Source organism: Diplotaxodon limnothrissa, linkage group LG4 (genome assembly GCF_057381915.1).
Source record: "Diplotaxodon limnothrissa isolate DT_005_m linkage group LG4, D_limnothrissa_male_GT1.1, whole genome shotgun sequence".
NCBI lineage: Eukaryota > Metazoa > Chordata > Actinopteri > Cichliformes > Cichlidae > Diplotaxodon > Diplotaxodon limnothrissa.
Window position 1 is genome coordinate 23,093,266 of NC_140599.1, and position 23,599 is coordinate 23,116,864.

The 23,599-nt window shown below is 41.1% G+C and overlaps 3 protein-coding genes across 8 annotated transcripts; 2 read left to right on the forward strand and 1 right to left on the reverse strand.

Annotated features, from left to right (window-relative positions):
• The first annotated feature begins 1,163 nt into the window (after positions 1-1,163).
• On the forward strand, positions 1,164-13,922 carry hgs (hepatocyte growth factor-regulated tyrosine kinase substrate). 6 transcript variants are annotated; one of them, XM_085352559.1, is made up of 20 exons: positions 1,164-1,299; positions 3,934-4,018; positions 4,194-4,269; positions 4,445-4,537; positions 5,189-5,312; positions 5,583-5,635; positions 5,753-5,821; positions 5,974-6,098; positions 9,141-9,255; positions 9,801-9,899; positions 10,002-10,097; positions 10,238-10,276; positions 10,382-10,546; positions 10,640-10,853; positions 10,947-11,119; positions 11,200-11,340; positions 11,594-11,777; positions 11,923-12,059; positions 12,159-12,341; positions 12,523-13,922. In XM_085352559.1, the coding sequence occupies exons 1-20, from the start codon at positions 1,263-1,265 to the stop codon at positions 12,634-12,636; spliced, it is 2,322 nt and encodes a 773-aa protein (XP_085208685.1). In that variant the 5' UTR covers positions 1,164-1,262; the 3' UTR covers positions 12,637-13,922. The 6 variants fall into 6 exon arrangements, with proteins under 6 accessions (XP_085208685.1, XP_085208687.1, XP_085208686.1 ...); XM_085352561.1 differs by having other exon boundaries at positions 10,643-10,853; XM_085352560.1 differs by having other exon boundaries at positions 9,144-9,255.
• Positions 13,923-14,112: 190 nt separating this feature from the next.
• On the reverse strand, positions 14,113-15,226 carry LOC146633830 (methyltransferase-like 26 B). Its single transcript, XM_085351667.1, has 6 exons — positions 15,027-15,226; positions 14,688-14,850; positions 14,548-14,607; positions 14,405-14,472; positions 14,242-14,320; positions 14,113-14,160 (listed from the first exon to the last, which is right to left on the reverse strand). Exons 1-6 carry the CDS (start codon positions 15,224-15,226, stop codon positions 14,113-14,115), a joined length of 618 nt encoding a protein of 205 aa, XP_085207793.1.
• A 912-nt stretch (positions 15,227-16,138) lies between these two features.
• On the forward strand, positions 16,139-21,048 carry mrpl12 (mitochondrial ribosomal protein L12). The gene is made up of 5 exons (XM_085352562.1): positions 16,139-16,311; positions 18,601-18,799; positions 18,898-18,972; positions 19,169-19,306; positions 19,996-21,048. Exons 1-5 carry the CDS (start codon positions 16,253-16,255, stop codon positions 20,110-20,112), a joined length of 588 nt encoding a protein of 195 aa, XP_085208688.1. The 5' UTR covers positions 16,139-16,252; the 3' UTR covers positions 20,113-21,048.
• The last annotated feature ends 2,551 nt before the right edge of the window (positions 21,049-23,599 follow it).

Below are 23,599 nucleotides of genomic sequence, written 5' to 3' on the forward strand. Positions count from 1 at the left end.
AATTTCGTCAATACGACTTGTACTTTTCATTTGGGAGCGATTTGTTTGGGGCTGACTTTTCTGTTCATTTTAAGCAGCAAAAGTGAGGTGCATGTCTGTGTCCGTGTATGGAGCCATTGGGTGCAGTCACTATAGCAACCAGGCTCACACCTGCCTGCTTAACGAGCTCTCTCTCACTCTGCCAAGATTCATCTTAAACACTTCTCTTTCAACTGCTGCTGTGTCCACAGTGTTTGCTCTACAGCCATCATTTTACCCTCAAAACGTATCCATCGTTCTTCTCTTTCCAACACCGTGTCTTTCAAAAGCTCAGAGATGTAAACCTTTAAAACTGTGTGGATCCAAGTGGAGGGCTCACATTTTAGTCATTCAGTGATTCAAAGAATATGAACTTTTAATATTCATTCAGGTGTTTTCTGACTCTAAAGTTTCTTTTCTCATTTCTTAGATTTTTCTAATTTACAATTAAAACATTTTCAGCTTTTTTCCAACTTCTTCTTCTGTGTAACCTTCAGCTTTTAGCAGTTCAGCACTTTTGTTTTCACGTTAAATTCGGGTTTTTTTTTTTTATCATTCAACATTTTTAACTCAAAATTCAGCAATTAATTCATTTCAGTGCATACATTCAGATTCAAGCATTCACACTGCAGTTTCTTCAGAAAATGCACTTTCTAGTTCTTCTTGTTCTTTTGGCTGCTTTCTTTAGCGAAGAATCTTCTCTTTTCCCTCTGCCTAGCATCTCCATATTCAGTATCCTTTGTCTTATATAGCCACTATCGGTCCTCTGCACGTGTCTAAATCATGTCAGCCTTGTCTATAAACTGCTCAACATGAGCTGCCCTGTCAGTATTGCCTCAGAACCAGTCTCTACTGTAATTCCACCCTCACCTTAAACCAATCTGTCACTCCTACCACACATCTCATCAATGACTTGCTGATAATGCATATTTTTATTTAGATTTCTAAAGCGGCAATCATCATGTCAAGGTTTCGCTTAACAATAAATCAATCAATCAATCAATAAATAAATTCAATAAATTAAAAATAATAATAAAATGCACCCGTAATTGCGCATACTCGCCGCGAGAGGGAGACATTTCATGCGTGTCGCTGTTTCTGCGACGGAAGTGGGAAGTCAGAGGAGGCTGTACCTGCTGTACAGCTGTGCTACGTGGCTAACAGCTAACCTCCGTTGTGAAAGTATCGGGATCCGCTAATTAAATAAGTCATCTCGACAGCCACTCTGAGACTCTGACTTTAACATGGGAAAAGGTGGAGGCACATTTGAAAGGCTTCTCGGTAAGTTAACAGCACATGCGTAAGTTGAGAGTAAAATAAGCAACTATAAGGCAGAGTGCGATGTTTTCCAGCGTATTGTTTTGACAGTCGATCGGGCTGTGGCTCCCAGGCCAGCTAGCTTTTTTTTCCTAGCCTGCTAACAAATTCGCTGCTATTGTTCGAAGGCCAAGAAATGCTAAGAAGTTAGCTGAAGCGAACAGTTTTAACTCAAAGTCTGGTCCAGTGTTATCGCCTTGCTTTTAGTTAAGCTAACCAAAGCTGTTGTTGTGTTCCTGTGCGTTTCATACACGGTAATATACGATTAGCTGTTACTTCACACATTAACTACCCCATATCCAAGGAAACCAGGCAGACAAACACAACGCTGGTATTCGTGAGGCGCTCTGTTGTCCTGAGTTTTTTTTTTTAAAGACCACAACAGGTTGATTAGTTCGCTGACACATGTCTATAATTAGCGACTGGGATACTTTGTGATCCACGTATAGACCTACGCTAACGTCAGATGGCTAATAGTTGCTTTTACTCCATGACTAATCATAGAAAACAAGGCGTCTCTGTCATAGCATGTTTCAACAGTTACCTTGGTTTAAAACGAGTCCCAAGTGAATTTCCAGTTATGCAACAACAAGTTTCTTGGGCTACAAAGATGAGCAGGTTAACTAGCGAACCTGGATGAAAAATGTATACACCCAGTAAATGTCAAATTATTTTGTGAAGTGTCAAATGAATACGCAGCTGTGCATATTGATTACTATTAAACAATTTTCAGACATTTTAGGTCTCTTTAGTTCAGCTGGAGAGTTTTGCCTACTCTGCCAATGTAACCAGTAATAATTTGATATTTGAGGCCTAAATATCAAAGTGTTTGTATTAAAACCATCAAATAGGTTATAAATCGTGTGTTTGATTCTTCTTACCAGTGATGGAAATGGTTTCAGAATTTGAATCCATTAAATATAATTCCTGCCGAACTTATCGTTGCAGTCCCAACTTGTTTTTCTCAAGGATTCAAGGGTTTTTATTCCATTTCAAACGTGTGTATTCACATGAGTTGAAACTAAATTTAGCACTCAGGTCCCTGTTTAACGCCAGCAACAATGAGAACACACAAGAGAACAATATACAGAAACAAGGAAGAGAAAACATATTTACAGTGTCATAGAGAATGAATAATCATTTTTTAAGGGTATGGAGGATATTGCAAATGCACAATTGGTGTCTTTGTTACGATTGGCTAGGAGAAGTAGACACAGAAGCAGTCTAAAAGCATGGTGGTTCTGCTCTTGATACTCTGTGGCCTCCTGCCTGAGGGGAGGGGAACAAACACTGCATGTGCTTGGTGAGTGGGGTCTTTCAAGATAGAGGAGGCCCTTTTCCTGTATCTGCTGGCGTAAATGTCTGTAGTGATGGGGAGGCCCTCAGCAGAGGCGTTTTCTCTGCCGTCCTCAGGACACTCTTTCCCCACAAATCTGCAAAATAGGTTTAAGACTGAGCTAACAAGTTCCTCGTACTGCAACCTCCTGAAAAAGTGGAAGCGTTGGTGTTGGTGTCTTAACCAGGACGGAAATGTTGTGACACCAGATAGGGTTTTCAGTGAGATGTACACTAAAGCTGGTGACCACTTCCACAGTTGTTCTACTGATTTGCAGGGGCGGAAGCTAGTCTTTGTCCCTTCTAAAAAGCACACTCATCTCCTTTTTTTTTCTTGAACTTGATGCAGAGATACTACACCTGCACCACCTCTGCAGTTGTTTACCCCCTGCCTGTAGTCAGAATCATTGTTGTTGTTGAAGCATAAATTTTACCTGACGTTCAAAGTATAGAAGCAGATAAAAAAATAAAAAAAAGTCTGAACTGAGTAATGCACACCTCTAAACCTATGATCAGATTCGCAGTTTTATAGCAGATGTCATGTGTATTTAAAACATTTAATCTTTTTAAATATATTTAACTCAATTAAACCACCATTATGTGTGGGTGATTGCTGAATTCACAGCACACATCCTTCAGTTTGACATGTAATAAGATGATATTTGGTTCCTAAAAATTGGGCAGTTTTTTTTATTTTATGATTTGCAAACAGGTCGTTTGTTGTGCTGAAAGTTGGATTAGGTTCCACTTGTATTTAGAAATGCAAATCAAGACCAGGTTTCATCTACTAAATGCATCGCAATCATATGCCAAACAGGATTATCACTTCGTGCTATCAGTGCTTTCCTGTTTTCCCCACAGTTCCGCAGGGCATAACAAATGTCAGACCCAGGACTGCAGCGCTTTGGCACACCTGAATCATATGCAAGGCTATTTTCTTTCTGACAGCTGAACTCACGGAAGCATCTGTAGCAATAAAATATTTTTAGTTATCCCTGCTGATGATGATATAATAAATAAGTAGATCTCTATTATATCATTAAGGTTTGACACCTCAAACCTTTTGTGTGGTAATAGTTTGATATCATACAAAGATCGATCTGGAGTCCTACGTTAATAGCAGGAGTACAGATGTTTCTATAAAGATTAAAGCATGTGGAAGAAGCGTTTGTTCATGTGTAACTGCCGGTGCAGTTTTGTGGAGCTGCTGTTGTAGATGCCATTTGACAGACATGCATGTTAAAGCTTTCTGTACTCATGCAGATAAAGCCACCAGTCAACTGCTTCTGGAGACTGACTGGGAATCCATCCTGCAGATCTGTGATCTCATTCGACAGGGAGACACACAGTGAGTGATTCTGTCTTCTTCCCCTCTACAGTCACATCCTCCAGCAGCTGAAGATTTAATACAGCTTCGACTATTGTCTTCAATGTTTTTGAAATAAACATACTTGAGAGTTTGCTTATTGAATTTATGCCAATGATTCTGCATTAAGCGATATCTGTGTTTTTTGTCCTTGCAGAGCTAAATATGCCATTGGGGCCATTAAAAAGAAGCTGAATGACAAAAATCCACACGTGGCGATTTATGCACTTGAGGTAAGACGTGTGGAAAGTATACAATCAAAAATACAAAATCTCTGTTGCCTGTAAACATAGTTTGATTTTTGCTTTGGTTGGTGTGTTCTCTTGCTTTGTCACCTAACTGTGGGCAATAGTAGACTTGGCATCTTTTGCGTTGGGTTGTTGAGAATAATGCAGCCTCACCCTTCAGGTCTTGGAGTCAGTGGTGAAGAACTGTGGCCAGACGGTGCACGATGAGGTGGCGAGTAAGCAAACCATGGAGGAACTGAAGGAGCTACTTAAGGTGACATTCATTTTATCTACTCCCTGTCTGCTCAGTTCCCACCACACTCTTTTCAATGCCATTCAGAGATGGCCTGTGTTGTCTTCTTACTGTGAAGCTTAATTTGTTGGCAGAGGTCAGGCGGAGTGGTTGCTTTGGCTTAATCAATGAAGAGTTTTAGTCTTTATTCAAACCTTTATTCAAACACAGGCTCCAGATTCCCAAAGGTGTACATGTTAGAGTGATGTTAAAGTGAGCAGCCACACAGTGGTCTGATATTAAAGTAGTTGATACTAAATGAACTTTTTAAAAAACAGGTTTAGCGTCTTTACAGTGCTTCAATTATATATTTTGGCTGGAGGCTTCATAAGCTTTCCCCCTCTCCTATGACTGCTCACTCTTTCAGCTGACTGGATTACAGCATGAGCTAGCAATATTTGATTGGATCCTAACTGTATCATGTGACACAGGCTGTATACCTCATGCTGGTTTCAACTTCCTGGTGATGTCATTGCCTTGTGACAGGAGTCTTTTTTTTTTTTTTCAGATGAAAACAAGGGACTTCCCACCTCACAGTGTTGATGAATTCAGTGTGTTATTTGACAGTAGAATTCAGAAACAGGGAAAGTAGACCTTTTTGCTTTAATTGTGTGTAAATTCCTTGACTTCCAGAAACAGACGGAACCAAATGTCAGAAACAAGATCCTTTACCTGATCCAGGCCTGGGCTCACGCCTTCCGCAATGAACCCAAATATAAAGTGGTTCAAGACACCTATCAGATCATGAAAGTGGAAGGTAAGCTTGAACGAGCCGAGTGCTCACATCTGAAATGAAACCAAAGGATCTCTGAAAGCTTACTGACCCAGAAAATGTTTTCTAACAGGCCACTTAAAACTGGGTGATACCAGTTCAGATGATTTGTAATGATAAAAAACTGATTTTATTGATTCAAATTTCATTGTCAAAAGGTACATCAGCAGCTAGAAGTTATTGCCTCTTTGTGATTTTTTTTTTTTTTTTTTTGTAGCTGTTGTAAAAAGATTTTCTGCTTTTGTTTGTCTGCAGGTCACGTTTTCCCCGAGTTCAAGGAGAGTGACGCCATGTTTGCTGCTGAGAGAGTAAGATATTTTGTGTTTCTTGTTTTACTGATGTGTGAAGAGAGTTATGTTTTTGTGGCATGTGCCCCTTACATTGAGAAGTAGTTGAGTAATGTGATGTCTGCTTTGTTTATCTAGGCCCCTGACTGGGTTGACGCTGAGGAGTGCCACCGGTGCAGAGTCCAGTTTGGCGTTATGACAAGAAAGGTAGGCCGGGCCTGCTTGTAACTAGGCCACTTGGAGGTTTTATGGTTTCCTTCATTCATTTGATGCTGTGAGTGTGTGTCTGCGTGTATGCGGTACCTTCTCACGGCGCATGTGTGGAAATCAACCTCATTTTGTGTCCTGTGCTTTCCCAGCACCACTGTCGAGCCTGTGGTCAGATTTTCTGCGGCAAGTGTTCGTCTAAGTACTCCACTATTCCAAAGTTTGGGATCGAGAAGGAAGTGCGTGTGTGCGAGCCCTGCTTCGAGCTGCTTAACAAGTGAGTCCACAGATGTGGTGATTAAAATGTTAGAATTAGTGTGAAAAACAGGCTGTGTGTAACATGGTGGCCCTGGATAGTACAAGTGTTTATGTCTCACAATTATCTAGGGTGCAACAGATTAAACACAATGAACACGTGATTGATTTTATTCAAGGTAAAAATGATATGTAGCTGTGATATGACTTGTAAAAAATGATAGGTTAAATATGTGCAGCTGTGGTGCTGAGGTAAAATGCAGAGAATGTGTTATGGAGAGAGGAAAGAGGGCAAATAGATGTGTGGTGGAATGAGGAAGTGCAGGAAAATATTCAAAGGAGGAGGGAAGCAAAAGAAAAGTGGGATAGTAGGGGAGATGAGTAAAGTAGACAAGAGTACTAGGATGTTAGGGGTACAGCAGAGGTGGAAAAGGCTTAGAGTGAGCTGTATGTGAGGCTGGGCGCTAAGGAACGAGAAAATAATTTTTATCGACTACCTAGACAAAAAGATAAAGCTGGAAAGGATGTGCAGCACGTTAAGTTGATTAAGGGTAGTGATGAAAATGTACTAATGAGTGAGAGTGTGTTTTGAGAAGTTGGAACAAATACCATTAAAGAAAAACACGGAAAGACTTCTAATGAAAAAATGGTATGTAGATATATGAAGATAATGCCGGTTTTAAAAATAAACTATGTAAACGTATGCAAATGATGTCTGCGACTGTGTAACGTGTTCTGAGGCATGTTTGCACATGTTTGGCAGCTGATACTGAAAGACTGCTGGTAACACTGGGTGAAACATGCTGTGTAGTCAACTGCTCCAAGCAGTCGTTAAATTGTCTCACTCGCAGCTGGTAATTCACAGGACAATGCAGAAAGATTTTAGCTGGACGTGTCAAGCTAAAATCAGGAAGTACTTAGTATGCTGCAACATGAGTAGTTAAGTTTTTTTTCTAAAAAGAAAAGAAATACATGGATTGTGAAAACATGCAGACTATGTTTGTGAGCCTGTCTAGTAAGTAAGTAAAGTTTATAAGGCTTTTCACAAGACATGTTGTCACAAAGTGCTGTGCAAACAGAATAATTATAATGAAATATGATAGAAAATTAAAATACAGTTAATAGCAATACAAAACCAGGCTCAAAATAAAATGGAGATGATTAATAAACAGTGTCAACAAGAGCTTGTTTAATACGTTTTTAACTGATGTCTATCAGAATGAACAGCTCAGAAAGCAGTTCAGTTTCCTTCTTTTGGCATCAGAAGAAAGTAAGAAAAGCGCTGGCTTTTAAAATGGACTGAAGCAAAGTGGAAAAGTGTTCTGTTGTCAGATGAATTGAAATTTGAAATTCTTTTTGGAAAACATGAATATTATATCCTCTGGACTGAAGAGGAGGTGGTTTGCTATCAGTGGTCAGTTGCATTCTTGATGGTACTGGGGACCTGGCAGCCTGCACATCTGGAAAGGCATTATCGGCACTGAACGTTTTTTAGAACAACATACGCTCCTAGCCAAATGACGTCTTTTTCAGGGAAGGCTTTGCAAGACAGTAGTTGAAGAATATGCCTGCACTCCATACCTTTCACTGATTGAAAGCAGCAAAGAACACCTAGAATCCCACATCACACAGGAATTGGACAGCATTCCTTAAGAAAAATGTTTAAGTGCAAAAGAAAATAATAAATAATACTGTATTATAAAATAAGTTATGCAAACAACATAAAACGCCTTGTTTTATGTTGTAAATAACATTTTAATTTATGCCTTATAAATTAAAATGTTATTTCCTTATTATAAAACTTTCTTAAATTAGTAGCAATAAAACAAGTTCTGACAGTATTATATTTCTTGATTGAGGTAGCGCTAATGTGTATGTGTGTACACACACGTGAGCTAGTGAATGAGTGAGTATGTGTGTGGGATCCTTTAAAAGAGCATGTGGCGGCTGCAACAAAGCAAAGTGAGCATATCAACAGTTGTGGTTTGAGGCCGTTTTTCCTGCAGCAGAAAACAGACATTCTGATGATGATGATGATAATATTATTATAATGATGATAGTATATGTATGTGTGTGTATATATATCTGTATTTTCACTATCTCTTCCACAATTTGGGGGGGGGGGGGGGCAATCTGGACAAAATTTGTATGAACATCATCGCACATACAACAATAAATAATGTTGAAGTAATTAGAGATGGCACGATGCCACTTTTTTTATGTCCGATACTGATATCATAAATTTGGATATCTGCCGATACCGGTATGAATCCGATATAGTGTATTTTTCAATCAATAAAACAGGTTGTTGTTTTTTTTTATATCTTGCTGCATTTTGTATAAGTTCATACTCACGTTTTAAAAAAACAAAACACTAAAGCTATTCTGTTATACCTGTATGCAAAAAATACACTGCACCCAAAATATTTCATAGTTCAGCAATACTGATCAATCTAATAAACCTGAACCTACACGATCCTCCCTATTCTGGTATTTTAAAGAGTACTTAGCAGAAATATTAAACAACCTAACTAATAGGGTTGTCAGCTCCCAGTAAAAAAAAAAATAGGGAACCACCCACCCTCCGCCTCGTGATGCTTAATCGACGTAATCAACTAGAAGTAATAAATCAGACATTAGGACATTTCAGCATCGACTTCAAGAAATCGTGATATGCGTCTTCACTGTTTCCTGTTATTTATACACAGAACAAAGAGCTGATGAGCCAGATGTATTGATGATAAGGGTTGTTGTTTACTGTTTCTCTAATGTAGCAGCTTTCTGTATGTTAACTGGGGAAAAATACTTAAACACAAAAATAACAGAACTTTAGTGAATAAGAACGACAAACTAAAAACAAAGGTGTGTACCATACTTGGAAGCATTGTTTGTCAGTGTGTGTGTTTGGATGGAGATCCGAAATCCAAATGGGAGTAACTTGAAAGTGTTTCCCATGATGTTTTGTTGTATTGTTCTCTCTTTGGAGTGCTACTGTTGTTTCAAGCAGCATGCTTGAAACTCTGATTTACAAGGTTATTTGTCCTCCCTGATCCCTCTTCCTTAGCAGCCACCCCTCCCTCTCTCCTCCACTTAGGAAAGCTGAAGGAAAAGCCCCTTCCTCAGGCTCTGCTGAACTGCCACCTGAGTACCTGACCAGCCCACTGTCCCAGCAGTCACAGGTAATAATTTGAAACTCTTTATATCAATCACTGTCTTTCTAGATTTTTTGTTTTTGTTTTGTTACCTGTTAAATATAGGACTTAAATGATTTTCGAGTTATTATATTGTTGTTGTTTTTTTACATTTTAGACAGCTTTCTAGCCTTTTTGGAAAAAGTTGCTAAAATTGTCACACTGGAAATAGTCATGTACACCCCATCATTCATTAGCTTAAAGAACCACCTTTACCAGCAATCACTTGAAATCAGTGTTTTCTAGCTGACTTTAATTCCCATATTGCTGTGGAGGAAATTTGTCCCAATCTTTCCTACAGTGTTGCTTTGGTTCACTGAGATTTGCAGGCAGAGCTCTCTTAATGTAATTCTACAGCATTTCAATCAAGCTGAATGTCTGGGCTTTATTTGTGGTCATTATGAAACCTTTAGTGTTTTCTTTTTCAGCTATTCTATTGTAGATTTGTTGTAATTTAGATGATCCAGTTGCAGCCAAGCTTTCGCTGTTGGACTCTCCTGCTATATATTTCTCCTGCTCTTCTTTCTCACCAGATGCCCCCCAAGAGAGATGAGGCTGCCCTGCAGGAGGAGGAGGAGCTGCAGCTGGCCATAGCTCTTTCTCAAAGTGAGGCTGAGGAGAAGGAGCGAATGGTGGGTTGCTAAGCTGAAATGCTCATTTTTGGGTATGGATGTGTTTGTTTTCAGCTAGTATATAGAATAAAAGCTGACACACAGCTGAATGCTCAATTGCAGAGACATAAGAACTCGTACTCGATGTATCCCAAAACCGATCCCACCCCAGTGACTTCCTCAGCTCCCCCAGTCAGTACCCTCTACACTTCCCCTGTGGTAAGGCTGTTTCCAGCAAAATCACTTATACTCTACAAAAAATGTTTTCATGATTTTAAAAGCATGTTTGAAAGATTTTTATTATTGTTAAGCAAATTTTAAAATGCATTCTTTTTTGACTATTATGAAACACATTGCAGAACTCCTCTGCTCCATCAGCTGAAGATGTAGATCCTGAGGTACATGTGGTATATTGCTCTTCTCAAATGTTAGCAGTATTGCTGATTAATGGAAATGCTACACCGTGCTTTTAAAGCTAATAAGGAAATATGACATCATTCCAGCTGGCCCGTTACCTGAACAGAACATATTGGGAGAAAAAACAGGAAGAGGCTCGCAAGAGTCCCACCCCCTCAGCCCCTGCCCCTGTGACATTGGCTGAGCCACTTCCGGCAATCAGTCAGCCCGTGGAAAGTCACGTCCCTGTCCAGCCTGTCAACATAGTGGAGGTATGCTGAAGTTGTGAGCTCTAAAAAACCAAAATCAAGCTAAACACAAATGAGCCCCTGCTCATGGTTTGCCCTGTTCATCCCCTCTTTCAGCAGCAGTACCAGAATGGCGAATCAGAGGAGAACCATGAGCAGTTTCTGAAGGCTCTGCAGAATGCTGTCACCACCTTCCTGAACCGCATGAAGAGCAACCACATGCGTGGGCGAAGCATCACTAACGACAGCGCCGTGCTCTCACTCTTCCAGTCCATCAACAACATGCACCCACAGCTTTTGGACATCCTCAACCAGCTAGATGAGAAGCGATGTAAGCGTTGGCCTTGTGTAATTGTGTCCATGTTTATAGATTTCTCTCTCCACGTGTCCAGGCTCTGAACTGTGATGATCTGTGTCTTGTCAGTGTATTATGAAGGGCTGCAGGACAAGCTAGCTCAGGTTCGTGATGCTCGGGCCGCTCTCAACGCACTCCGGGACGAACACAGAGAGAAACTGCGTCGCGCTGCAGAGGAAGCGGAAAGACAGAGGCAGATCCAGCTGGCACAAAAACTGGAGATCATGAGGCAGAAGAAACAGGTACTGAACTGAATCTGTTCAATGAGAGTTCAGATATAATAGGCCATTACCATGCTCACAGGTATTTCTTTGGACCGCAGGAGTACCTGGAGATGCAAAGACAGTTGGCCATTCAGCGCCTCCAGGAACAGGAGAAAGAGAGGCAGATGCGTTTGGAGCAGCAGAAGCACACCATCCAGATGAGGGCCCAGATGCCTGCTTTCTCTCTTCCCTATGCCCAGGTACACATTTTATACTCCATCTGGCCTCAGACTGAACTCAACCCAAGGATAATCTAGTCAGTAAATTCACTTGATATTGCAGAAACCAAATGTCTCAATAATAGCAGAAATATATGAACCTAAAGAATAAATTTTAGCTAATGAAACATTTTTTTAGATTTCAGCAGGAGACTTTTTATGTTTTTGAACTTTTTTAAGTTCATTGTAATCTTTTGGTGAAATTTTAATGCTGTCTTTATTTGCTGTTATGTAGATGCAGTCTTTGCCCCCCAATGTCGCGGGAGGGGTGGTATACCAACCCGGTGCTCCGCCCAGCTACCCAGGCACTTTCAGCCCCGCTGGTTCTGTGGAGGGTTCACCTATGCACAACATCTATATGAATCAGCCAGGGCAGACTGCACCAGCACAGTACCAGGCTATGCCTGGTCCTACCACAGGTGAGGAGGTTCACAAGAAAAAGGATCAGCTGAAAAGACAAGAAATCTACCAACTTTGGTCATCTGGTGTTACAATTAGCGATATGATCTAAAATCTTAATCGTTCACTACAATGTTTTGTGTTTCCTCCCCCCCTTTCTTTCAGATCCCAATATGGTTAATGCATACATGTACCCACCTCCAGGAACTAATGGGCAGCCCGCTCCTCCGCCTGGTCAGGCTCCACCCACAACTAGTCCACCCTACTCCACCTATCAGCCCACACCTACGCAGGGTTACCAGGTCTGACAAAGCTCCACTTAAATTTTCTGATTAATACATGAAATGCCACAAAAACGTTTAAAGATGAATGCATCTCACTGTTCTCTGTGTTTTGTGCAGAATGTGGCCTCTCAGGCGCAGAGTATGCCCCCCATGTCCCAGGCACCCCCCACTAACGGTATGGGTTATATGGGTTACCAGCCATACAATATGCAGAACATGATTTCAGCATTGCCGGGACAGGACCCCAATATGCCCCCCCAACAGCAGTACATGCCAGGCCAGCAGCCCATGTATCAGCAGGTCAGTTGTATATTTATGTATTTGAAGCTTCTGACAGACTAAAAGTTAATTGGTTCAACTGTCATTCACAGTTAACGCATGAAAGCTTTCTTTATTTTTATCTTTGGTATTTTTATTTAGGTTATTTAAATGTCAGTCCTGGCTAATCTTCCTATTTTTACTTGTGCATTCATGCTGCTAGGTTGCTCCCCCTGGTGGCCCCCCGCAGCAGCAGCAACAGCCGCAGCAGCCGCAGCAGCAGGCACCTCAAGCCGTGCCGGGCAGTGCAGAGGCACAGCTCATCTCCTTCGACTGAAGGGCCTCACGCTGCTGGGTCTAACACACTACAGCTCCTCTCCCTGTTTGGTCTCTTTCTTCCCTCTCTGGACTCTGAGGATACCCTCTGGAAACACACACATAATTCCCACTTTCCACCTCGCTGTGATTTTTGTGGCAACGTGAAATATTGTGATGATGTTGCAGAACTGTTGCTCTCCTTGCCTCTCCCCCGCTGAAGTATAAAAATCAGGAGGGGTGAAGCTGCAATGGGAAGCGCCATAACCAAGAACCTTCACCCTCTTCCTCCTCCTTTCCAGCTGATATGTATGTAGTATCTCCTTATTAAATGAATAACTGAAGAGCAGAAATAGTCAGTGGTATTAAAGTTACAGAAAATATGACCATTTAGGAGATTAAAAAAAAAAAAAAAAAAAAAAGAGAGAGAGAGAAGAAGATGCAACCATCCTTTGTCTCACATTTTTCTAAATCCAAATTTGCATGTTGAAATTTCAGTTCTTTTCTGGAATGGAAGCAAATTATTTCAACGTGTTTTAACAGTTTAAGAAGTGACTGAGAAACATCTGTATTCACTGTTTAAGATGCTGTTGGTATGTCTGAAGAGTGACAGCACAGTCAGACACCTGGAAAAAATCTCACTAATGCATAGGCAGTAGTTTTCATATCATCCCTTCTCATAATTACAAATTAGAGTCTTCTTTTTTTAATGGGGGGGGGGCATTTATTTGTTGTGTGCTGCTTCAACTGTGTGTTAATATAGTTTCAGAGACGATGCAGGGGTTAGCACGTTACGGGAAACTGTTTAGAAAATTAGCTGGGTGGTTGTTTTGTCTTCATCAATTATACTTAATTAACTAAATCATTAAAAATCCACAATTAGTAACAAAAAAATATTCATACTAAAAGCAGTCCAGCAGTTCTAATAGCATCTTGCATCCCTTCTGTTAAAGCGACTGGTGTTGCCGAACATCAAGTGCCATCACAAAATTGAAGCATATGAATTTAACCTGTAATAAAGTGCAAGTTTCCTCCAGGAGTCCCAGCCTACATTCTATTAGTTGTAATTTTCACATATACAGATGCCTGCATCGGGAGTACATGTGGGCACTCTTTCAAAAGTCTGCTTGAGTATCCAGAAGTGAAGAAAAGCTTGCAGAGCAAACATGATGTGCTGCATGTATGTATCACACACCCAATCAGTGGTTTCTGTAACTCTTCAGTTGGCATCTGTGAACTTCTTTATTCCAACATACTGATCTGACTTTGAAGTAATTTTAAAATTATATTTAATAAATATCTGGTTCTTACTGTCCACGTGCCTCGACTTGTATTTTGTAACCACACACAGAGGAGGGTTTTTTTTTTTTTTAAAGCTTTTATTCAACTATATCCATTATCAGATTGCAGAATTGTCTTACAAATATAAAGACTATAGACTTACACTCATAACTGATGTGAACTAATAATTTAAAGTCCTTTTGGTATTTTGGCTTCTTTAGAGTTTTCTGAAGATGAGGCATTTGTAGTATTCTTCCATCTCAATCTAAAAGAAGGAAACATTACAAGTGTAAAAGACATGCTGCTGGGAGGTGGAATCGCCTCTAAGCCGAGATACATGACTTACTATCCGCTCCATACGCATCCCGTTCCCATAGGCCAGCTGTCTGAGCACGTCGATATCTGGAAGACCCCAGTCTGGATTCCTGTATGCAGCAGAACCAAACATGGTCCATATCTTATCCTAACAGCCAACCACATACACATATTACCAAATAGCTGCTACTCACATTTTTCGTAGCTCCTCATCCAGCTTTTCATTACAACTTGGTGTGATGATGCCATTAACAGCATACACCTGAGAAATGTTTTAATTTGACATCAGTTAGTAGGTTCAGGTTTATTTGTAGTGTAATTAACTATCATTACATACCCCATATGTTATCAAAAGGCCGTTTTGTTTGAGGATCTGTCCTGCTCCACTGAACACTCCCTGAGAAAATGATAAGTAAATAAAATACTGTGGGGATATATCTCAAGCTCTTCAGTTGATTTATAAGCAACCAGGCCTACCTGGGCTGTTTTGAAGGAGCTGTATTGCAGTAAATTAATGGAAATAATAACGTCACAGGAGTTGTGACTCAGTCCTGCCCATTTCTCCCACGGATCACTGGCATCCAGGTGAACAGGTGGTAGCACCGTCTTTGCTTGGGTTGCAGCAATATATGCCTTGATACTGCCAACAAGGTGTGTACGAGCTTCATTTTAGATTTAATGTCAAATCCATAGACTTCAACAAATCACTTGTTTAAATAGATCATTGATTTAACTGGAATATGTTCGTAAATCTTTCTGTCACACATAACTATACTGACACGTCAACATGGCAAGCACTTTCTGAAAGGCACAAACCTCTCTAGAGAATCCTCTTTGATGTCTGATGGCTGCCAAATGACAAAGGGCATCTTCTGAGCAAACCGTATGATCTGCTGGCCAGTTCCAGAACCAAGCTCTAAAGCAAATAACTGCCTGTGTGACTGGCTCTCCAACACATCTTCGAGCACTGAACAAACACTCTCCCAGTTCCTTTCAGCCTGAGGAGACAGCAGCATGGCCTGAAGGAAAAAGAAAAGAAAAGATGTGTGCCTCTTTTATCTAGCATTGCACTCCCATGCATTGCATTGTTCTCTTAGCGGATGCTTCTTACCTTTTATTTGCACTGGCGATAAAGGCCAGTGGAGGGAATGGCATGTTGGTGGAAGACAGTAGCAGCAGATGGGTGGAGAGATTACCTGGTTAAGAGGATTTCCTTCATGCTCCTTCCCAGTGTCCAAGTGCCCAGCATTGGTACACTACAGGTAGGACATATGCACATGCACAGCAAATAATAGGACAGCTATAGTCTTGAGTCACCTCTTATTTCTTTCTACTTTGCTTGCAAGGAGCCAGTCCACTTTACATTTTTAAAGTGGTCTTGACCAATAATTCTCCAATTCTGACTTTTCACTCATTTACTATTTTTTTCTTTTCTTTTGTTAAGCCTTGTTAAGAAAGTCCAAACACAGGACCTCGGATCTGGATCTGACATGGTTTCGGGCTGAATCTGAGCCAGTGGTGTTGTGGATAATGTCAAAGCTGATGAATTCTGAACACAGCAAAATCCCTCCCTTCAGATGTTGATCCACTATGCAATTCCACCTGGAAAGCATGTGACTGTAACAGCTTAATTTTTGAGCATTAGAATGATCCCAACCACACTGCCAATGCAGTAAAGACACCTGGATGGAAAAACAGATAATGGAGCACTATGAGTCATTGCATGTCATTGAAGTGATAATGCTAGAGATGGAAAGATGAGACTGGACATATTATTATTATTATTATTATTATTATTATTATTATTATTTCAAACTTACTTTCTTTCTGTCGCTCTCTCACGCACATTCATTGTCCCTTGTGGGCTCCCGTAGCAGTTGAATTGAGGTTTTTTAACAGTTCACGCAATGCATTGTGGGTAGGTCAGGAGTAGAGGGGACGCCATGTGCTTTTGAGGCAGAGGATCCGCTGGAAGGAGACGTGTGTGTGATAAATTTGTCTGTTTCTCAGAGAGAGGACCACCGGCTCCATTTACCGTCGGCATGTTCTGCACCAGCCGCTGCCTCCGCACCGCGCTGCGAGCCGCAGCCAGCACGCATCGGTACGTAACAGGCGGAGTACACCTGTATCCGAGTGTCTGCGGCTTCAAGGGCAGAGAGCCGGCCACTGCTGCCGCTTAATTTGGATGGAGAACACGATGTTGTCTTTTTAATTCGTCTAAAGACAGACGATGCGCGTTGTGTGAGCACAGAAATGAGTTTAGTGGTTTGCGGCTGTGTGCTAAGTAGGTTAGCCGACGTTAAGGGTTCCATCGCAGGCTTCAACGTGAACAACGTGACCAATTGAGCCCTGCTGTCCGACTAATGACACAAAACGCAGTATACCTTCATGGCTTCGTTTTAAAAAAAATCTAAGAGAAGCAAGGCTTTGACCTTTTTTTTTCTTACCTACACTGGTCAAATGGGACTTTTCTGGTATTTGACAGTAGTAAAAATACTCTGGGTGATTTTTTTAAAACATTTTTTATAGCTTGATAGGCTACATTACCCTGTTAAAACTGACTAGAGTTTTAACTGGGGTTTTTCGGGAGTCTTGAGACTTTCAATGCCATGTGTGTAAAAGAGGCAGTTGTATCTTAAAACAGACATGTCCAGACTGTCAGCTGGAGATTTTATGATGTAAGCCACCATGGCTTGTCCTGGAGCGCTTCTCTCTCTTCATCCTTATCAGGACCTCTCAGCCAAAGCTGTAGTTTCCTCCAGTGTCGCCCTGGTTACATGGAGGCTGACTGCCCTTTGCACAACTATTTTTTTTATTTTTGTATTTATTAATTTTTTTTTTTTGCCTGCAAGTACCCAGGGGTTTGTTTGGGGGTAAAGGGACTTAAATTTTGTAATCACAAGTAGAATGGGAAGCTTTGGGGGTGGGTTGTCCACATGCCTGACAATTTGTTGTAACCATCAGACACTATAAGTGCATCGTCTGCACATCCCTCATCCAACTGGTCTCCATGCAATCAATGAAGAGCAACTGCTCAGCTGAGCTGTCCACGTCTGTTATTGTGAAATTCCAAGTCTGAGATGTTTGAGAAGGCATGAAGAACCACCGTGCTGTCAGTTTTACTAACAGGACTGAGCTTCCTGCCCCCCTTCCACAGTGCATTTCTAGGTCTGCATACTTTCTTTGATTACAGTCCTGCATTCATAGAATAGCGAGGTTGCTAAACGATGATGGGTAACAAAGAAGATTGAGCTGATATATAACCTTTGTTATATAATGCAATTGTAACCTCAACAGGGAAGGTGTAACACAGAACGGGTAAATAAATTGCATCTGTGAGGGTTATAATTCAGTTGATATTATTATTGTACATTCTGCTTACATGAAACTTGATCGTGTTCCAAAGGTTTTCAAGTTGGATATTCGTGTTGCAGAGTGTACTTTTGTAATAAACCTACAATATTCCTGAAATCTGTCCTTACTGCCAGAATATAATGGTTGATTTCTTAGCTCACAGGTACTTGCCGTAATGTCAACCAGTCCTGCCCGCCCTGAGCAACCGCTTGTGGGTGGCTGTAGCTCAAGTGGCAGAGCAGGTCAGCCACTAATCAGAAGGTCGGTGGTTCGATCCCAGGCTGCCACCTGGCTGCATGCCAAATATCCTTGGGCAAGATACTAACCCCATGTTTGCCTACTGGTAGTGGTCAGAGAGTGCGGTGGCGCCAGTGTCCGGCAGCCTCGCCTCTGTCAGTGCGCCCCAGGGCAGCTGCGGCTACAATGTAGCTTGCCGTTGCCTGTGTGTGAATGACTGAATGTAGTGTAAAGCGCTTTGGGGTCCTTAGGGACTGAGTAAAGCGCTATACAAATGCAGGCCATTTACCATTTGTGCCATCTCGCATATAACATACAACAAATCTCTTCTTACTATTCTTACCAGGGATGCGTGACTCTCCAACCAAAGCTAGCCAGTACCTGCAGAATCCTGCCAAATCCTTTGTGGTGTGGTGTTTTTGTATAGCATTATTTGCTGATGCAAAACTGGAATTTCAGGGTTTTTGCTTGCCAAATTACCATAATTTGTTTGAGCTGTTAAACTGCAAAGCAATAAGCATAAAAGTGTCCTCCAGGTGAAATAAAGCAAACCCATCTCATAGTAATAGCTACTGTCTTTACACAGTGAGAAGCTTGAGGGGTTATTTGGTGGTTTGCAAATTGAGACCATTAATTATGCATAAGTTAGGCAGTCTGCACTCTAAATGTAAGAAGGATTGTTTTGTAAAGCAGTAGACAAAGTCAAAATATGGCAGTGGATGATGCCAGGTGTGATCCACACCATACTGAATATGTGGATACAGTCTGCCGTTTAGCTAACCGCTTTTCACTTTCCCAGGCAACAGCTTCAACGGCAGACACCAGCCTTATGTGCTCTCAGACTTCTGAAAACCAGTCCAGCCTCGTCTTCAGATGCCATCGCCACCCCTCCTCTAGATGGAGCCCCCAAACAGTATTCCCCCAAAATCCAGCAGCTTGTCAGTGACATAGCCAGCCTCACCTTGTTAGAGGTGTCCGATCTCAACGAACTCCTCAAGGTTTGTGGGAAACCTAAAACCACAGTGCACTTTGTCTGAGCTTCTTGCTGTCCGTTTGTGTTAAATGTTGAGTGATAACTTGTTTGTCTTTACCACAGAAAACTCTGAACATTGAGAGTGTCGGAATGATGCCGATGGGGGCGATGGCGACATTAGCTGCTCCTGCAGCTCAGGTATTGATAATTGTTTTTAAAGGGAAGTTCTGAAGACTGCCTTATAAATCATTAATGGCTTAAGTAGCAACATACATCATTATTGTTCTTTTTCAGATGTCTAGCTTAAGAATTTAAAGCCACTCATAGTTGATGTGGCCAACGAGGCTCCGTGCGCACAGTTAAATGACCTCGATTGTGTTCCTTTTGCAACTAGGCTGCAGAGGAGGAGGTGGCACCAGCAAAGAAGGAGAAGACTCACTTTACAGTAAAATTGACAGAATTGAAAGCTGCTGAAAAAGTAAAGCTTATAAAGGAAGTGAAAAACTGCATCCAGGGCTTGAATCTGGTGCAGGTAAGTCTCACTGTTGGAGCTATTTAAGCGGGCTTATTGTAGCTTTTGGCAAAAAGCAGTGGGCCGGTGTTAGAATGTGAGATATAAAATGTTTATGAGATGACGCTTTGGAGGTAATAATATGCATATATTATTACATAATAGTCTGCAAAATCAGTCCAATTTATTTTGTGAATCAGTTTCAGCTGCTTTGGTGCAAATGAAAATCTCACTGCTGGTAGCATAAAACAGTACATGCAGTCCAGCTCATCCAGGATGACACATCCATTCGTGCTGTTATGAGTAGGTTTGCTATGTCTCCCAGCATGTTCTCAAGAGTGGTGAGGTGATGCAGGTGGGCTGTTACACAAGGAAGGCTGAACAGGGCTGTAGAAGGATATCAAGGGCATCAGTGTCTGCTCCTCTGTCTGTGGTGTTGGCTTTGCAGTGAACCTGTTGTCCCTTTATTTGCACCAAAGTGGGTGAAATGCATTCCCAACAGTTTCTAACTTGACAGATTGATATGAATTTGTTGTATTGTGGTGATCAAGTGTTCCTAATTTCTTTCTTTTTATTGTGAGCAGTAACTACAAGCAAACATTGTGTATAGTGTAATTTGCTTTGTCTGCAGTGTTAAAGCTTCTCAAAGCACAAATTTGTTAATTTCACTAATTGTTTTTTTTTTTCTCCGCCCTCTTTATTTGAAACAGGCTAAGAAACTAGTGGAGTCTCTTCCACAGGAAATCCGGGCCAACGTATCCAAAGAAGAGGCAGAGAAATTAAAAGCAGCCCTGGAGGCAGCAGGTGGCACCGTGGAGTTGGAGTAGATCTCGTCTGCCCTTATGCCCACTGTTCGCCATCATTTTACTACTCATGCACTTCATCCTTGAGTTTATTTCTTTTTATTTGTTTTCTTTCCTCCCTTTTTTTTTTTTTTTGTACGACAAAGACGTGGATCGTAAGAGAAATGGAAACAAATGCCTTCTGACATTAACGCCGTCCCCTTACAACGTCAGGTCGTGACGGCACAGCTGAGACTGAACTCTCCAGCACGCAGCCTTCGCAGATGTGCCGCCGCACTGTTTGGTGGTTCGCTTGTCTGATACACGTGTCACAAACAAGCTAAGGAGATTGGTTGGATGCAGAGTAACGCCTTTTTCAGACATGTAATGAATAACATTGCAGTAATGGCATTGTGTCAATCGGCGGTCATTGATCACATTAATGTTCCTCTGGTTTCTATCTGACCTTCCTGCGACAGACTGAGAGAACTTCTCTCTCTGTCATTGTTACAAAGAGCTGCATGTGCTGCGTGGTGTTGCAGAGAGAGCTGTACCCTACCCCCCCACATGCATGCTCTAAAAAGCTTTCTTCTGAATTAGGAAGAATGCTTGAATCATATTCCAAATTAGAAACGATGTAAACGTTTCTGCTTTTAATTGCATTCTCCTGTGAGCTGAGTAACTCGCCAAAGATGCATGCATAGTTGCTACGGTTGAAATTTATTGCGTCCAGAGGCGTGATCAGGGTGCTGATGGACACGAAACCATCACCACACCAAGATGCTGTCAGATCAATGGGAAGGAGCGCATGTCTGAAAGAGGCTGAAATTACTTTGTAATTCTTTGTGTTTAATCTTCTCACAAGGTTAAATCTTGTGGTTTCCAGGTTGATACAGATGACTGATGTTGAGGAGCACCAGATACTGTGTGTAGTTCAGAGAATGGCAGGGTTGAGTCCAGATAAATCTCATTGAAATGTTAATAATGTGATTAAAGTTGAAATAATTATTTTGCTCTTATGTGTTATTGGTCGTGTGGCTGAATTTATGGAAAACTTGATGAGTGTAATCAAGATTTCATGTGTGCTGTGTTGACTGAACATTTATAGTGGAACAGTGAATTTCACTAGATAATGCTTTACTGCGGTTGTCCACCAGAGGTCTTAATAACGCTGGATAACAGCACTTGCATGTCATTTTGTTTCTGAGTAAACCTTAGTGTTGAAATGAACAGAAATGAGTAGGTTTTCCTAAAAGAGGGAAAAAAGCTTCAGTATCTGTGATGATGTATGATTTGGAGAGAAAGTAATTTACGCCATTTACACTAACTGGACACTTAATTAGGTATACCTTCCTCTGAACCCCTTTTGCCTTCGGAACAAAAAACGGTTTTCATGAATCTGTGCAAACTCTACTTTTAGTTCCCTGCTCTTAGCTGGCATAAGTGGCAACCAGTGTGGTCTTGTGCTGCTGTAACCCATGTGCATCAAGGTCTGATTTGTTCACAGATGCTCTTCTGCATACCTTGGTTGTAACAAGTGGTTGTTTAAATTATTGTTGCTGTCCTATCAGATGAAAGGAGACACTCATTCTCTTCTGACATCTCACACTGAGATGTCAGAAGAGACCTTAGAGATGGGCGTGTGAGAAAACCCCAGCAGATCAGCAGTTAAGTACTCGGTCCAGCCCAGCTGTCATTACGAGCTATGTCACTTTCAAAGTCCTTTAAATCTGCTTTTCATTCTGCCCATTTAATGTCTACATGCATTTAGTTGCTGTAGGTAGACAATCTTATTTTGTCTGCAAAAGTCAGCATGTAAAGAAGAAAAATTATACACAGTTATTTTAAAACTAGTGTTGGACTGCTTTTCCTCTTGGAGAATCTGTCTCTTCAATGGGGTTCACATAAGGAACATAAACTGCTAACCCTGCACAAAATCACCTGCAGACTGCTGACTGTAAAAAGAAAAACCTGAAGAATATAAAAATAAACAATTTCTGATTAATTATAGTTATAGGAGAAGGTGAGGAGTCAGGTGCTTTGTACTTATGGACACTAGAGGTTGCAAGGACATACATGTCAAGAAGTATGTAGAGAACATTGAAGGGGCTCAATTTCATACCTGCTATCATGGCAGTATAATGTTAATATAACAGTTTTTTATAGTGCTTTTTCCCAGTAGATATGTTGGCTAGTTGTTTTAATCAAGTAGTCTCAGCAATTTTTTGTAACTGAAGCATCAGGAAGGATTCAGGACCTGGGAACTGATGTGTTTTTAGCACAAAGAGTGCTGAGGATAAACAGTGGAGTATTTCACTCCTGTTGGATTGGTGAATATTCTGGGCTTATTGATCCTTTTGGGCTCCTGTATCGGTCCAGGTGTTGAAGATTGCTCTTATATCGTTTCACTGGTGGAATATTCCACTTTGATCCTGGGTGGAAGAAGCTTATCATTGGGGGAATATAATTAATGGGAAATCCCTAATGGTGAAACACCACAAGTAGAAGGATCGAGTGATTTCATTAACTCTGTTTCATTCCCCGATGAAGGTATGTGTGCCAAATCATGACGGAGTTTTGCTTTTAGTTTTTTTTAAGGTTAAACCTAAATGTAAATTTTAGTGCTTTGATAATTTAACATGTTTAGTTTTTATGTCAACACTCGGACTTAATCTATCGTGACACATCTAAATCTTAGAGAGAATACAGTCTGTTTTTACATCTGTCACAAGAACAAATGCAAAGCACAGATGGAGAGCAGGAAGAATGAAGACAGATGTGTACAGATGAAACATGAGAAAGAGCAACGCAACATAAGTGATTAAAAACTCTGTGAAGAACATGTGAAAGAAATGGCTTGTCATCCAGTTTTCCTACAGTGAGGAGGGAAAACCCTTTAGTCCTGATGAGAGTCGTAGAAAATTGTCCTGGAGAATGAAAATGATACTTTGCTGTGTTAGTGATGATGGCTTCTGGCTGGGTCATAGCATTGCAAGCCTGGCCTGGACTGCTGAAGGAAGTCACCACATCAAATCAGTCGCAGGTTTCATTTTAACTCACTTTATGATAAAAACAAAATCCAGCTGTATGCAATTTAATGCAGCAATTTAGCATAAAGCAGAGGGCAGCAGCATATCACTCTCCTACACTTCAAGTGACTGAGGTCAGCCTACGGTCCACCAACTGCAGACATCCAGCATCAATGCAATATAACATCCATATAGACCTAACTCCTAGTTGGTTCTTGTTATTTAATCTCAGTGTACCCTTAAAGATTTGGATTCATGTGCAGTAGATTAATGTCTGCAGTCTGACTTGATTGCAATCTCAACCGGTGTAGCTACAGCCAGCAGAAAATAATGGAGCAGGCCTGCAATAAATCCTATCAACCATGAAGGTTAAGCCTGTTGTTCATTCAACTTCATTTTTATTCTGGACCTTGCAGTTATCGTTTTGCCCATCTCATTTATTTCACAGACGGTAGGCCAAATTGCAACCACCCCCAATCTGATCAAACAGCTCCCTAAAAGAG

Excerpts from the sequence above, each read along its gene's own strand:
- hgs (XM_085352559.1), top strand. The coding sequence starts at position 1,263 with ATGGGAAAAGGTGGAGGCACATTTGAAAGGCTTCTCG. Across the intron at positions 5,636-5,752 it reads CCATGTTTGCTGCTGAGAGA|GCCCCTGACTGGGTTGACGC; the intron begins GTAAGATATTTT and ends TTGTTTATCTAG. Across the intron at positions 9,256-9,800 it reads CACTGTCCCAGCAGTCACAG|ATGCCCCCCAAGAGAGATGA; the intron begins GTAATAATTTGA and ends CTTTCTCACCAG.
- LOC146633830 (XM_085351667.1), bottom strand. The coding sequence starts at position 15,226 with ATGCTGCTGTCTCCTCAGGCTGAAAGGAACTGGGAGAGTGTTTGTTCA. Across the intron at positions 14,851-15,026 it reads AAAGAGGATTCTCTAGAGAG|TATCAAGGCATATATTGCTG; the intron begins GTTTGTGCCTTT and ends CCTTGTTGGCAG. Across the intron at positions 14,161-14,241 it reads GGATGCGTATGGAGCGGATA|ATTGAGATGGAAGAATACTA; the intron begins GTAAGTCATGTA and ends TCCTTCTTTTAG.
- mrpl12 (XM_085352562.1), top strand. The coding sequence starts at position 16,253 with ATGTTCTGCACCAGCCGCTGCCTCCGCACCGCGCTGCGAGCCGCAGCC. Across the intron at positions 16,312-18,600 it reads GCCGCAGCCAGCACGCATCG|GCAACAGCTTCAACGGCAGA; the intron begins GTACGTAACAGG and ends TCACTTTCCCAG. Across the intron at positions 18,973-19,168 it reads TAGCTGCTCCTGCAGCTCAG|GCTGCAGAGGAGGAGGTGGC; the intron begins GTATTGATAATT and ends TTTTGCAACTAG.